At 42.3% G+C, this 15,729-nt stretch overlaps 1 protein-coding gene across 3 annotated transcripts in view; it reads left to right on the top strand.

Annotated features, from left to right (window-relative positions):
- IQCA1 (IQ motif containing with AAA domain 1) overlaps nt 1–15,729 on the top strand; it is a 146,538-nt gene that overhangs the window by 89,575 nt on the left and 41,234 nt on the right. For all 3 annotated transcript variants that reach the window (XM_032857562.1, XM_032857563.1, XM_032857561.1), the window contains exons 12-13: nt 7,254–7,321; nt 9,996–10,078. In XM_032857562.1, the coding sequence (XP_032713453.1) occupies nt 7,254–7,321; nt 9,996–10,078 (151 nt within the window). The remainder of the gene's footprint in view (nt 1–7,253; nt 7,322–9,995; nt 10,079–15,729) is intronic.

The following is a 15,729-nucleotide window of genomic DNA, read 5'->3' as shown; positions in this document are numbered from 1 at the left end:
GTCTGCCCCTCTCTCCCTGTGGGAAGATCTGTAAGGGCCACCTGTGGAAATGAGCAAGTTCTTTGTGAGTAATGGTTCAGATGAGTTGAATTTTAAATTGCCACCAATCCATCTCACAGTGTTTTGGAGTAGCCAATTAGATCCCAATATTATTCAAAGTTCATTTACTGGGCCCTGTGAGAGAATAGAAAATATATAGATCCCTGCCTCCAGTTCCTGGCACAGAGCTCCTGAATCTCTTGTAAATCCTTATGTCATGAGAGCACTTGGAGCTTATGTGTGGCTTATCTATGGCTTATCTATGGCTCTTGTCTAGGGCCCAGTCACCAGGAAGACCAAAGCATGATTATTAGAAGCTTAGAATTTTCAGCCCTACTCCCCATCCTCTAGCAAGGGGAGAAGGGCTGGAAAGGGGGTTAATAACTGATTGTGCCTGTGCGAGGAAGCCTCCATGAAATCCCGATAATGTCAGGAGGGTGAACACATGAATGAACAAGGAGGCAGATTGCCCCAACTCCATGGGGACAGAAGCTCCTGCACTCAGGACTCTCCCAGAACTCACCCAAAGTGCCACTCTGTCTGGCTGTTGTCTGTAACCTTTATCACATCCTTTAATAAACTGGTAAACATGAAGTGTTTCCCTCAGTTCTGTGAAACACTGTAACAAAGTAATTGAACTCAAAGAAGGGGTCATGGGAACCTCATGTTTACAACCACTGGGTCAGAAACACAGATGACAACATGGACTTGTGATTGGGGCCTGACGTGGGGGATGGGGGAGTAGTCATGTGGGATGGGCCCTCAGCCTGTGGTATCTGGTGCTATTTCTAAGTAGGTGGTATCAGAATAGAGTCAAATTGTAGGACAGCCAATGTTGCTTGGTGGGGGAAACCCACCCATGCACATCTGGTGTCAGAAGTGTTGTGTATGTTGTAGTCAATGGGAGCAAAGGAGACACACAGGAGGAAAGAACTACTTTTCCTACCTTAGACCCCTACTTCCACTTTCGTTCCAGATCCAGCCCTTCCATTGGGGCCAGAATCCTCCAAGGAGAGGCCAGCCTCCCCGCTCTGGCAGTGTCAGCAGGTGGATAGGCGATCTTTGCCCTTTGATGGCTTTCTTGCGGATCCATGGCTGATCAACCCTTCTTGCAGCTCTGTACTCTCTTAGAGCTTTTCATACATACAACTACGTGAGTGTCTGTTCAGCCAGTCCCCTTAGGATGACACTATCCCGATCCATTTTGTATTGAGTTTAACTCTGACTTTTCGGTTCGACACCTGAGTGTCTTTGATAGCCCTCCTTGAGGATACATCACTGAAGGCTAATGAGGGTGGTCTACAGGTTATTCTCTCACCAGTAGGTAAGGACACTTATGGATGACACAATTGACTCTATTAATGTCTGCACATCTACATGACAACATGATGTTCTGATGATTGAACATGGCAGTTAAGCCAAACAAAATGGGAAATGAAGACAAGAAGTGGACGTACCTCTCTGGCTGAAAATAGTCTTTCTCCTTTTACCCGGGAAGTATCATTGTGCAGGCCTAACATCAGACTGGGCTTCCTCACCCTCTTATATGACTGCCACCTCTCATTCCTTACAGTCCGGTGTGTGCCTATTCCATGTCATGACTCAGGATGTCACAGGGAGGGGTCACTGTGAATTTCCCTCTTGGAATTAAGCGGGTTTAACATGCAGTGGGTGTGCCTAAGCACACCCCAATAGATTGATGGTACTTGTGTAACTATGGAGTTTTGTGTGTCCCAAATTCCAATCCAATAACATAAACTTTGGAGACATAATGTGGTTTATTTTGTTAACTGAAACATAATTAACTATACCAAATCCCATCCTCAGAAAGGCCATTAGCAGAAGGGGAGTAGTTTACCCTGTACATAGAAAAGGAGGGAAAGGACTCAGAGGGATAGAGTTAGGCAGTATTAATCCATCATCTTCCAGAGAAAGTGACTTGATCAGAGATTTTACAGCAGCCTGAGTCTCCTTTCAAAATACAAATCTGATCTTATCATTCCATGCTAAACCTGTTCCATGGCATTTTAATCCTCTGAGAACAAAGATGACAGTCTTCAGCCAGGCTTACAAGGGCATGTCTGACCTGGCCAGTGCCTTCTTCCCCAAACTCTTCACCCACTCTCCCTTCCCAGCTACACTTTAGCACCCTGACCTTCCTCTTTGTTCTCCAAACCCACTGTGCTCCTTCCCACCACAGGGCCTTTGCACATACTGTTCTCCCTCAAGAACTAACTTTACTCCCATGCCCCTAATCCCTAGCCTTGTTAACTCCTATTCATCCCTTAGGTCTCAGTCCAAGCCTTTCTTCCTCAGGGAAGCCTTCTGAGCCATCCATAGTAGGTCTGCTTTCTGTGTATATACATGGCATGTGTACTAGGTCTTCCTGATGCTTTATCAGAGTTTTAATGTTATATTTACTAGTGAGATCATTTTATTGGTATCTTCTTTCTCGAACCTACTAGAGGTTCTATAAGTGCAGGCACTGTATGATTGTCTTTTTTGCTTGTTCACCATTGTACCCCTTTCTGGCACAAAGCAAGTCCTTAATACATATATCAAATAAATTAGTCAAATCTAGTTCCCATGAAGATTGATTCCTATAAGCTAAATATGTGCCTCAGGATATCACATTATAGCATCAGCAGCAATTCACTATATCCAGCCACGTCCCTTGTTGATTCCTTATTCTCCAAGCAACCTTCGTATGACTTACTATAGTTTCATGTTGATTTTTCTATAAGATGGAGGTGTCCACGGTCTGCTTCTCTTAGCAATTGTATGTCTCATTCTAAATTCATAAATTTACATCACAGTCTATCCCACATTCTCCTGCTATTCGTAGATCCAAAATAAGCCTTGGGGGACAGACTATCTGTATTAACTTTTTTTTCATTCAATAAGTATTTATTGGGCACTGTATGCCAGGTATATTTCAAGGCATTCAGAGTACAGAAGAGAACAAGACAAGTCAAAGCTTCTGTACTGGCAAAGGCAAGTTTCCAGATCTGCAGGGCTGGCTCATTCTGGATGTGCTTTTGTCCCCATGATGACATCACTGTGTGAGGTCCTACCTCTCAGGGGCCCTCTGTTTCCTAAGTTCCTCTCCTGCCATAATCACAGAAGTTTTAAGTATATAGGAGTTCTTGGAGAAGCTAGGAAGTTCCTTAAGGGTATAATCCTTGGCTGACTCTATTTTTTGCACTCCCAAGAGTTTGCATTTATAAGTAGGAAAGGGAGGAATGCCATATTTAAAAATAAATTGAAAATCTACTTTTAAAAGAAACAAATGAACATTCTACAACTGAAAATTCTAACAGAAATTAAAAACTCCCTGAACTGGTTAACAATAGCATGGACATAGCAGAATACAGATTGAGTTTAAAGACCAACCAATAGGAAATCTAAACTGAAGCATAAAAAGAAGAAGAGTATAAAGAACAGAAGGAGAATAAGAGACATTTGAGACATGGTCAATAGTTGCACTATATGTCTGCTTGCAGTCCCCCAGAAAAGAAGAATGGGAAAGGAGCAATATATGAAAAAGTAATGTCCATGAATTTTCCCAATCAGATGAAATACATGAAGCCACAAATTCAGGAGCCTTAGTGAGGTCTAATAGGGTAAAATAAAGAAAACCACATCTCAACACATCAGAGTCAAAATGCTAAAAGTCAAAGATAAAAGGCAAAATCTTACTAGTTTGTGTTTTGTTTTTGTTTTGTTTTGTTTTGTTTTAAGACACATTTCCGGGATGCCTGGGTGGCTCAGTCGGTTAGGCCACTGCCTTCAGCTCAGGTAATGATCCCGGGATTCTGGGATCGAGTCCCGCATCAGTCTCCTTGCTCGGCAGGGAGCCTGCTTCCCTTCCTCTCTCTATGCCTGCCTCTCTGCCTACTTGTGCACTCACTTGCTCTCTCTGTCTCTGACAAATAAATAAATAAATAAATAAAATCTTAAAAAAAGAAAATAAAACAAAACACATTTCCTTCAAGGAAACAAAAATAAAAATAAGAATTACTGCTGACTTTCCCAACAGAAACTATGGAGCCAGAAGGCAATGAATAGCTTCTCAAGAGATTGGAAAAAATTAGCTATCAACCTAGAACTTTGGACCCAGAGAAAATATCCTCCAAAAATGGAATGAAATAGAGATGATCCCAGACAAACAAAATCTTAGAGAACTTATCAGTAGCAGATCCACAATATGAAAATAGTAAAAGGATATTTTTCAGGTTAAAGGAAAATGTTCCCAAATGGAAACAAAGAAGCGTAAGAAGGAATGATCAGCTGTTGAAAATATAAAAGACTACTTTTAGAATATTCTGCTTTTTTAAGGCAGGAATAGTAACAAAGTCTTATGTATTTATAACATAGAAATAAAATATGTGACAACAGCAATCGATAAGGTAAGTAAGGGTGAATGGACTTGTAAGGTTATTGTGTCATTTGGGGCACCATAAAGTGCTAACTTAAGGTAAATTATAATAAATTAGTAATATATTTTGTAATTCCCTAAATAGTACTAAAATATATAACAAAAAGTAATAGTGAACATAAAGTGAGAAAATAAAAAATACTTGATTGATTAGAAAGAATACAGGAAAGGAAAAGGAAAAGAAAAAAAGAACAGATTGCACAAATAGAAAAAAGATATGGCAATGATAGAATTAAATTTAACTATTGGTACAGGATTAGATGCATAGATCAAAAGAACAGAGAACACACAACCCAGAAGTAAGCCAACATGAATATTCCTGACTGACTTTTGATAGAAGTACAAAAATTCAAGGAAGAATAACCTTTACAATACATGGGGTTGGAACAATTAGATATCCCCAGACAGAAAAATGAACCTTTACCTAAGTCCTGTACATTGTACAAAAACTAACTCAAAGCGGATCGTATACTTAAACGGAAAATGTGTTATTAAAATATAGGAGAACATCTTTGGGATCTAAGACAAGGCAAAGTTCTTAAGAAAAATCACCAAAAGCAGAATTCATAGAAGGAAGATTTGGACTTGATCAAAATTAGAAACTTCTCCATGAAAGATTCTATTAAGAGCATAAGAAGACAAACTAGAGACTAGGAGAAAATATTTGCAAACAACATTATCTGAGGAAGAGCTAGTAACATAGAGCATACAAAGAACTCTCAAAACTCTGTAGTTAAAAAAACAATTGATTAGAAGATGAGCAAAAGCCCCTGCATCGGGCTCTCTGTTCAGCAGGGAGCCTGCCTCTGCCTCTCTCTCTCTCTGCCTGCCTCTCTGCCTACTTGTGATCTCTGTCTGTCAAATAAATAAATAAAATCTTTAAAAAAAAAAAAAAAAAGAAAGAAAGAAAATGAGCAAAAGACACTAGGAGGCACTTCCCTGAGTGGCTATGCAGAGGGTAAATGAGCACAGGAAATGATGCCCCTAGCCATGAGAGAAATGCAAATTAAAATCACAATGAGAAATCACCACACACTTATTAGGGTGGCAATACTGATTGCTAGAGAGGGTGGGGAGGGACTAGATCACTCATGCTTTACTGGTGGGAATGTGGAATGCTATGGGCACTCTGAAAAGCAATTTTACCCTTTGTTTGCAAACCAAATATGCAACTACTATACAACCCAGCAATTGCACTCATGGGCATTTATCCCAGAAAACCAAAGACATTCTCTCTCTCTCTCTCTCTCTCTCTCACACCCCTTAATTCAGAACTCAAAACTGAATTCATGGCACCTTAACTCATAATAACTCAAAACTGAAAACAGCAATAAAAAAGAACAACCATTAATACATACAATGACTGGCCAAATTTCCCAAGAATTACAATGAGTGAAAAGCTAAAAGATACATACTCTGTGATTTTTGTTGATACAACATTCTCCAAAGCACAACATTACAGAAATGGAAGAGAGATTCATGGTTTCTGGGGGTTAAAGATGGGGTATCCATGGGAGGGAAGTGAGTCGATCAAGGAAAGGCCACCTGAGGAATCCTGGTGGAAAAAATGTTCTGTATCTTGACGGATCCAATGTCCTTATAAGGATAGTTCTGAGATATTACCATTGATAGAAACCTGGTAAAAGTTATGCAGGAGCTCTGTATTACTTCTTATGACTATGTGTGAATCTACCATTTTCTCAAAATAAAAATTTTAATGTGTAAAAACCTGAAAATCATGATGTATCGCTATGTGCAACCACATAAGTGACCCTTGTAATCATGACATTGGCTGAAAGGAGCTGGATATAGGGAGTTTGCATTGCACGATTCCATGTAGACCAACAGGCAATATGACTCCACTGTGAAGTCAGAGGAACCGCTACCCACAGACAGGAGAGCAGCATGAGAGATAGGTCAGGGGTGAAGGGACCATGTTCTAGATGTTGAACTGGGCACTGGTTATATGTAAAAATTAAATGCAAAAGTCAATCAGCCCAGACGTGAGTATACTCACTGAGCATAAATTATACTGAAATGAAATTAATGAGTGAGTGAGGACATGGACATGGAGGAATGAAAGATGCTGAGATAGTAAGAAAGTGCCTAAGAGTCAGTCTATGTGATGGGGAGCAGGCTTGGCCCGAGGAGGTCTGAGAAAGATGAGCCAGGAAAGAGAGAGCACCAGGCTGGAAAAATACCACCCACCATGGTGAACTTTAATGTCATCCCGGGTGCAAAGGGCAGGTAGCAACGGATGCTTTAAACAGAGTGGTGAAGCAATCAGCAGCGGTGTTCTTTAGAAAGATCGCATTCCAAGCACTTTCCCCCGGCTGTCACAGTGATCAGAATGCAGAGCCCTCTGGGAACCTGATCTGGGCTGGATGCTAACAGGGCATGTGATTGGGTGTCAACGACCAGCACAGCCTGATGGCCTGGGCACACGGTGCTCTCATCCTTTGTAATTGAGAGCCCACAAGAAGAGAGCCAGGATGCTCAGTGCCTGTTGGCAGTCAGGCCCCGTGCAGGCTTCACAGGGATGACCTCACTCTCTACTCACTCAGGGACATGCCCACATAAGCAGCCTGCTGTTTCCCAGGCCAAGCCCTCCATCCAAGAAAATGTGGCTGTCACACGTCCAGTGTGCACAATGGACGTTCCCATCCCATTCCTTGACACCATTACCAAAAACAGCCGTCCTACCTAAATTCTAGAGTTTATTTGTTCACTTGTTTTTACTAAATTGTTGGCTATTTCCTTTTTTTTTTTTTTCCAGAAAAAGAAAGGGAAGAAAGGCAAAAAAGGGAAAAGAGGAAAGAAGGACAAAGACCTGACAGCGGACAGGTGAGGTGTGCTCTAGACTTGTGCTGCACATGGAGGGCTCCCCCCAACCCTAGAGCAAAGGGTAGGTCACAGCCGAAGTCCTTGCCCCCAGCCTGAGAATAGCACCCCCTCTGCCCACCACACCTCCTCCACCCTGGGAGTGCTGGGCCGCTCTGCAGTCCTATATAAAGAGTGGCCTCCTAGCCTGCAAAGATGCATGCTGAAGGATGAACACTGGAGTCATCTCTGAAATCATGTGACCTTTTTGTAAGTTTTAAAATTCGTGGGGTTCTTTTTTTTTAATATTCTATTTATTTATTGAGAGAAATAGAAAGAGAGAATGCTCAAGCACAGGGAGGGGCAGAGGGAGAGAGAGGGAGAATCCCAAGCAGACTCTGTGCCAAGCGTGGAGCCCAATGTGGGGCTCAATACCATGACCCTGAAATCATAATCTGAACTGAAATCAAGAGTTGGATGTTTACCTGACCACACCACCCAAGCACCCCAAAATTTGTGGAGCGTCTTAAGAAGTTGTTCAAGAAGCAGCAACCTGATCCAACTTTGGAGGAGTACGGACCCTCCTGGAGGGCAGAGATGGTCCCCATTTTCTGCCCTGCCCTGGACCCGGCCCCCTGAGGCACTTCACAAGTGCTCATTGAAGGGAAGGATGGGGTTTTGCCTCATTGAGGGGCATTTCCATTGCCTTGAGCTCCACTGGCCAAACTCTGATACTCATGAATCATTTTCAGTGCTCGTTTTTTAAGCTGAAATGGCCCTTCCATGCATTAACATTGGAAATAAATAGGACCCAGGTTTTCAAATATTTTCAAGGAATGTATTAGAATCTAAAAAACAAAATAAAACAAAACAAAACAGGTGCAGGAAACAAGCTAGTGGTCACCAGCTGGGAGAGCCCTGGGGAACAGGTGAAACAGGGGAAGGGGATCAAAACGCACAAACTTCTTATAAAATAAGTAAGTCATGGGGATGTAATATACAGCATAGGGAATATAGTCAATAATATTGTAATGACTTTATATTGTGACAGATGGGGACTAGACATCATGGGGATCAGTCTGTAATGTATAAAAATATTGAATCATTATGATACACATCTGAAACTGATAGGATATTGTATGTCAAATATACTTCAATTAAATAAGTAAATAAGAATAAAATAAAATACAGTCTCTGGGGCGCCTGGGTGGCTCAGAGGGTTAAAGCCTCTGCCTTCGGCTCAGGTCATGATCCCGGGGTCCTGGGATCAAGTCCCGCATCAGGCTCTCTGCTCAGCAGGGAGCCTGCTTCCTCCTCTCTCTCTGCCTGCCTCTCTGCCTACTTGTGATCTCTGTCTGTCAAATAAATAAATTAAATCTTTAAAAAAAAATACAGTCTCTAATAAGTGAATGTCAGAAATCATTCTGAAGGGATACCTCTCTTCCCATGAGTTTTGTTAATGGAGACCATGAACTGTGCCCCTGTTCGGGAGTATTTCCTAGTCATCCCCTGGCTAGCCGGGGTACATTCCCAAACTCTGCTTGAGAGTTGTATGCATATATTGTATGTTTATATTAAATCAGTATTCTAGTTAGAAACCTACAGTTGGTACTTTCTTGCCAGTCAGATACTGTTATCCCAAATCCCATTACAATTAAAACCTCCTTAATTCACTGCAGAATTTTAAATGCTATTTTAATTAAAACACTATTTTAAACATATTTGAAAGAATAAATTCCAGTCAATCAAAGACTGGGGTCATTTAATTAACATTTATCTCAATGGTATTTGGCTTAAATATAACTGATATTCTTGATCCTACTAACCTGGATCATAGAACAAAGAACTGGTTAAATATAGTTATTTTTACAACCCTTCATTCTAAAAACTAGGGTAGAACTAAAGCATAAGGCCCCTAGAAATGAAAAGGGAATAGACAAAACATCTCAAAGGATTAAACTCAATATTTGAGTTTGACCTATCTAAATTCCTACAAGCCAAGCCCCAGTTAATTTCACTGGGAGTTTCATTCATTAAGCTGGATACTGTCTTGATTTTTTCCTCAATTAGTATAAATTACCAATGTGCTGGCTGTATGCCCAAGGCCCCCTTAAGGGAGTGGTTTGGACATCTGTAAACACTATAGAAAAGTATAACATCCTCCAGAAAAATCATCACACTCACTGCGTTAAACATTTTGTCTTTCGTAGTAGAATTAGTTCCCCATAAGACTTTGTTCTTTATAGATATTTCTTCTGAACTACTATGCTATTGGGTTAAAAGGAAACATCAGTTCACAAAGGATTAATGATCTACTATGGCTTGCAGATGCTAACTGAATATATAATCATGGGCCCATTGCGCTGCTATTACTGGGCAATTTCTAATTCATATCGGTGCCATCACAAGGACTAATGAAAGGGCAGGCTGTAGGCGCTATACCTGGTCTCAGATGCCCACGAATATAATTCTTATTAATGGGAAATGTCAGACGTACACGTGGATGAGCAAAAGTATTGTTTTTAAAGCCTAGAATGTCCCCCAAATGGTAGAAACGCTTCCAAAAATCAACTTATTTGCATACATACCAATGTGCTTAGAAATAGATCTGGTGGAAGTTCTCTGCATATGTGGCGATTAACGGAAATGCTGGTTTTATGTGTCTGCTCATGGAATAGCTGGTCTGCTTTATCACCAGGACCATTGAGTCTCTGTATAAGGAACTGGTGGAAGAAGGGCTGCTGATCCAGGCTCTGAAAGTTAACCTCTCTGATTACATCGGTAAGACTCACCAAAATTAACACATGTATGTCCCACCTATGTCACTCCTTGGGTTTTGAAGTCCCAACAGCTGGAAAGAGGTTTCATTTGTGTTGTTGTCCAAAGCAAAACCTGGCCCATAGTGGCTCGTAGTAGATTTTTGTTAGACTGAATGGATTTGAATTCAGTCTGTGCCGTGAACTCACAGGTCCAGCTCTCTCCCCAAATGTGGTAGAGGCAGGGTTTTGAGCCTATTAGCCATGTTCCTTGGGGTATTCTGTCTGGCATAAGCTAAATTGAGGAAATAAAGAAGTGTTCATACTTTCAGGTTTAAACAAATGCCCCAAGGGAGCAGCCCCTGGAACTTGAACAACATGCAGTTCTCACAAGAGGAATTCCCTCCAGAAAGGTTCACCACAGAAGTAGCTGGGAGGAAGGAGGGGGGGGACATCTGCTGACATTATCTCCAACAAATGTTTTCTCTCAATTTTTAAAAAACAAATGATGACCTGAAAACACACTCAAAGATTAAAACTCTTCTTAATCCCAGCACCCCAACGCAGGTATAATGTTCACTTTCTCACATCGGCCATGAGCCAAGACATTCTCCCGCATAACCACAAAAGAATAATCACACACATTACTACAGTGTTCTTACTTAATACCTTGTAAGCAATCAACTGCCCCCAATTGTCCTAATAATGTTCTTTATACAATTTTGTCTTTCTGAATCCAAAATCCAATCAAGGACCTTGGCTGTGGTGTTCAAATCTGTTTAGTCATCTTTCATGCCTTTAATCTAGAACAACTTCTAACCCAACGTCTTTCACCCCATTGACATTGTCAGAGCCCGAGCTGTCACACAGACTGTCCTTCTCAGAAGTGGTTTGACAGTTTGCTCTTAACTAGATTCGGGTTAAATGTTTCTGAAAGTAGACTATGTAGCTGATGTTATGTCCTTCTCAGTATTTAACACTGGGGGCACGTGTGCCCCATCACTGGGGATGTTAAGTACTATCACCGGCTAAGGTGCTGTTCCCCAGACTTCTCCACTGTTAAGCTTCACTCTTTGCTTCCTAGTTAATGAAAAACCAGGGATTGGGGGGAATTATTCCAGGCTCTGGAGATTCCGTTCCCAGCTGACTTAAAGGTTTTATCCTCCACTGAGGCTCTTTGCCTGCATCGATTCCTACTAGGGTAGTTGTAAAATGGGGGGATCTATTTCTATCATCCCTTCTGTGTCTAGTAGGTGCCATTTTTCTAGAAAGAAGTGTCCTCCCCACCCTCTTTTTAATGTGCTGTGGTATCAGTGTAGAAACATGGAATCTTTCTTTTTCATTGTGTTATATATACACACTGACCTAATTTTAGCCTGTAGGAACAAGAAGGCATTTCCCTCTGATCAAAAAATAGTTATTTTAATGCCTTTGAAATAGATCCATAGTTCCTTAGGGCCTTGGGAGCATTGAATTTTACCAGGACATATACTGGAATGTATATTGGGTTTCTATTTATTTAATGTGCTTCTTGTTCAACTACCAAAGAGTTTTCTCCTGGATTCCCTTGATTTGGCTCTGTTAATTCTGTTCTTATGAAAACATGACATCGTTAACAGAATACTGCTCTTTTCCTTGTGGTTGGGATCTCTGACTTCTCCTTGTCTGTCTTTTCCTTTGATATCCTGTATTTTTGCTCATCACTGAATTTCTAGTGTTTAGACGTGCCTGGCACAAGGTGGAGTCTCCAAAAATAAACTGATGGATATATTTCTCATCTTCTGTTTGATTTCTTAACCATCTTGGACTTTGCATTGATCTTCAGTTTCCAGGCAACATCTTTATGACACCTAAGGCCAAAGTGAATGCAATCAGACCTCACATGAAAATGACCCAGTCGTGGGGTGCCTGGCTGGCTCAGTGGGCTAAAAGCCTCTGCCTTCGGCTCGGGTCATGATCCCAGGTTCCTGGGATAGAGCCCCGCATCGGGCTCTCTGCTCATCAGGGAGCCTGCTTCCCCCCCCCCCACCCCTCTGGTCGCCAAACTGTGGAAAGAACCAAGATGCCCCCCCACTCTGCCTGCCTCTCTGTCTACTTGTGATCTCTCTCTCTGTCAAATAAATAAATAAAATCTTTAAAAAATAATAAATAAAAGAAAGAAAAGAAAATGACCCAGTCGAATGAATAGACATTTCTCCAAAGAAGACATCCAGATGGCCAACAGACACATGAAAAGATGTTCAACATCACTTATCATCAGGGAAATGCAAATCACAACCATGATGAGATACCACCTCCACCTGTCAGAATAGCTAAAATTAATAACACAAGAAACGACAGATGGCGATGAAGATGTGAAGAAAGGGAAACCCTCTTGCACTGTGAGTGGGAATGCAAACTGGTGCAGCCACTCTGGAAAACAGTATGGGGTTTCCTCTAAAGTTAAAAATAGAATTACCCTACAACCCAGCAATTACACTACTAGGTGTTTACCCAAAGGCTACAAAAATATAGAGCTGGAGGGTCTGTATACATGCACCCTGATATTTATAACAGCTTATCAACATTAGCCAAACTATAGAAAGAGCCCAAGTTCCATCAACTGATGAATGGACAAAGATGTAGTCTATATACAGTGGAATATTACTCAGCCATCAAAAAGAAATTGTCATTTGCAATGACACGGATAGAGCTAGAGAGTATTATGCTAAGTGAAGTAAGTCAGAGAAGGACAAATACTGTATGATTTCACTCATACGTATTTAAAAAGAAGAACAGATGAACAGATGGAAGTGGGGAGAAAAGGAAAAAGAAACAAACCATAAGAGACTCTCAAAGATACAGAACAAACTGAGGCTTGCTGGAGGAGAGGTGGGCTAGATGGGAGATGGGAGAGCATTTGATGTAATGAGTGCTGGGTGTTGTATGTAAGCGAGGAATCACCAAATTCTACTCCAGAAACCAATATTGCCCTGCGTGTTAACTAACTAGAGCTTAAATTTAAAAATCGAAAGGAAAAAGAAAAAGAAAATGACCCAGTCTAAAACAAAATCAGACAAACTGCCATGAGGGAGTTTCCATGTTTTCCTTATTTTTTTTTCCCTGTTAAGTTCCTTAGCTTGAAAGATGACAGTGGATTGTCCCAAATCCCTACATAAAAATTGGCAGAGCAGCCAGATAGCAAAACCAGAAACCTACGGACAACATTTACACCAAAACTAAATGACAGGGTCTCCCCTGAAATCCCAAAGTACAAGCCACTGGGGCCACAGAGCAGAGGAACACAAAAATGACCAACAGGCGTTCACAGGGTGGTAGACCAGACCAAGACAGCAGCTGCAGCCAGAACTAGGAGAGGCGTGACCACCTCAGAAAAGCACACCACTGTGCTTTTAATTCATCTGGAAACAACAGAAGACGGGGCTCTGTGACATTTAAAAAGCTACCCTGTGCCAAACTTTCTTCTAAAAGTAGAGAAATACTGTCTCACATGAAATGAAGCAATGGAAACATCCAAGATCAAAGCCCACGCAATGTTTCTATCAAAAAGAAAGAATAAGGAACAAATTAACATCACAAAAAGATGGAACCCACTCGTTCAAGCAAGCTAACATAACATACGAGAATTATGTATAGAATGGAAATTAGAAAAACTCAGAAATGAGTGGACAAAACTCAAGGAATATTAGAAATAAAGAGAAAAATCACTTTGGAAAATAAATTATAATGAATCAAAGAATGAATAAATAATACCTTAAGAGAAATAAAATGTGAAAGGCAGAATGTCCCCTCCCCCACCCCTCACCTTCTGAAGGAGGCTTGTCCTTTATGTGATCCTTCTGTGCCTCAGTTTCCACAATTAGTGGAAAAGTCACAGCACCCGCCTCATTAAATCACTGGAAATAGTGAGGTAGGAGATGCGGCATCCGGAACATATACCGCCATTGCTGGTAGTGGCATTCTTGCCCAGGCTTTGGCAGGCTGGGGAGTGGGGTAGGGAGAGGGACTGCAAATCGGAGGGCTTGTGACTTCGTGGTGTCTCTAGGGGCCTCCCCCTACCAATCCACATTACAGAAGCATGAGTGTGGGGCACTGCCTAAGGCCAAAATACAGAGAGAACAGACACAAATTAATATTCTGCTAAACTATCCGACTCCACCCATGTTTCATTCCCCGTGCCTTTGGGGGAACACGGACCTGAGGCCAGAGCTGGTGTTTTCCACACTCCCCTTGGTGTTCAGAGCCTGCTCGACAGAGGAGAAAACTCAATATCTTAGACGATATGACTTACACGTCTGCACACATGAAACCCCCAGAGCTTCGGAATAGCTGATACCTGGCATGTCCTGCACAATCTCGGCTGAGCTCTCCCAACATGGAGTTGACCTAGAGCGGTTTCTCTGCTGACCTCATCCTGGAAGCCAGGCGGCCAGCGTCCAACATACAGTTTATGAACCAGTCCGTACTCCTGACCCATCACTGTGTAACACGCGTGCCCATCCTCGCCGTTGGGAGACGGTGCGTGTGCAGCCCTGTTGAAGTAGGGGTGGCAGGGCATCCTTGCACTTGGAGGGGAGGGGTCGGGAGAAGCAAACACTGATCAGCAACATCTGCCCTTGGACCTCGCCCCTCGCCCCTGGTCCCCAAGGAACGTGTTTGAGAAGTTAGGACTTATTATACAGTGCTCTCCATACTCTTTTTAATGCTGTGTCGGGGGTAGAATGGAACATTAGAGGCTGATCCCATCCTTATTTCTCAATTTTTTTTTATTTTTCATTTTTTTTTAACTGCTTTGATGTCCCCATTGTCTTCCATTATTTTACTCCTTCTGTACTAGTTTGCTAGGGCTGCTGGAACAGGTGTCACACACATTCCCTCACAGTCCGGAGGCCAGAAGTCCAAGATCGAAGTGTCGGCAAGGTGGTCTCTTCTGAGAGCCTGAAGGAGAAGCTGTTGCTTTGCCCTAGCCTCTCTGCACACCCCCCTCCCCTGCCACGGCCCCGAGTCTCTCTTGCTCCGACTGCCAGCCCTCCTGCATGGCTACCCTGCTGTCCCTGTGCTCCTACGACCTCATCATTTCACCCCTCGTCTTGTCCCCTGGAGTTTTGCTGCAGCCTCTGGCATTCTGCTAAGTCTCCTTGTCTCTGTGCCCATCTTCACACCTGTGTGCACACGGCCCTTTTTATAAAGGACACTAGTCATATTGCACTGGTACCTACCCTAATGACCTCACCTTCACTAGTCATATCTGCAACGGCCCTATTTCCAAACAAGGTCACATACTGCGATATTGGGTATCTGCCTTTCACATAAGAATTGTAAGGAAACCCAGTCTGAGCGGTAAGACATTCCTTGTTCCTTTTCCATCCACTGTTGTAGGCTTTCTTGCCCCTGTTCATGCTTTGTACTTAAATGCCTTTTCATCCACCATCTCCTTCTTCCCTCTCTGGCGGAAGACCTGGGATCTGTGCGGGGAATCCTGAAGTTTCTAAGCTCTGCCTGAGCAGATGGGAAGGGTTTAGGGCGTCCACGCCAGGAATAACAAAACACAGCAGCATGCTTTCAGGATGAGTCCCAAAGCCTGGCAAGCAGCAGGGGCTGGTGGTGTCCTTCGCTCCATCAGAAGCAACACCCACTAATTCAACTTAATATGATGTATCTAAATGAAATCTGTTA

This window comes from Lontra canadensis, unplaced genomic scaffold (genome assembly GCF_010015895.1).
Source record: "Lontra canadensis isolate GAN:19392208 unplaced genomic scaffold, GSC_riverotter_1.0 scaffold13, whole genome shotgun sequence".
Classification (NCBI taxonomy): domain Eukaryota; kingdom Metazoa; phylum Chordata; class Mammalia; order Carnivora; family Mustelidae; genus Lontra; species Lontra canadensis.
The sequence above is the reverse complement of the archived record's forward strand: the minus strand, read 5'-3'. Positions and strand labels throughout refer to the sequence as shown.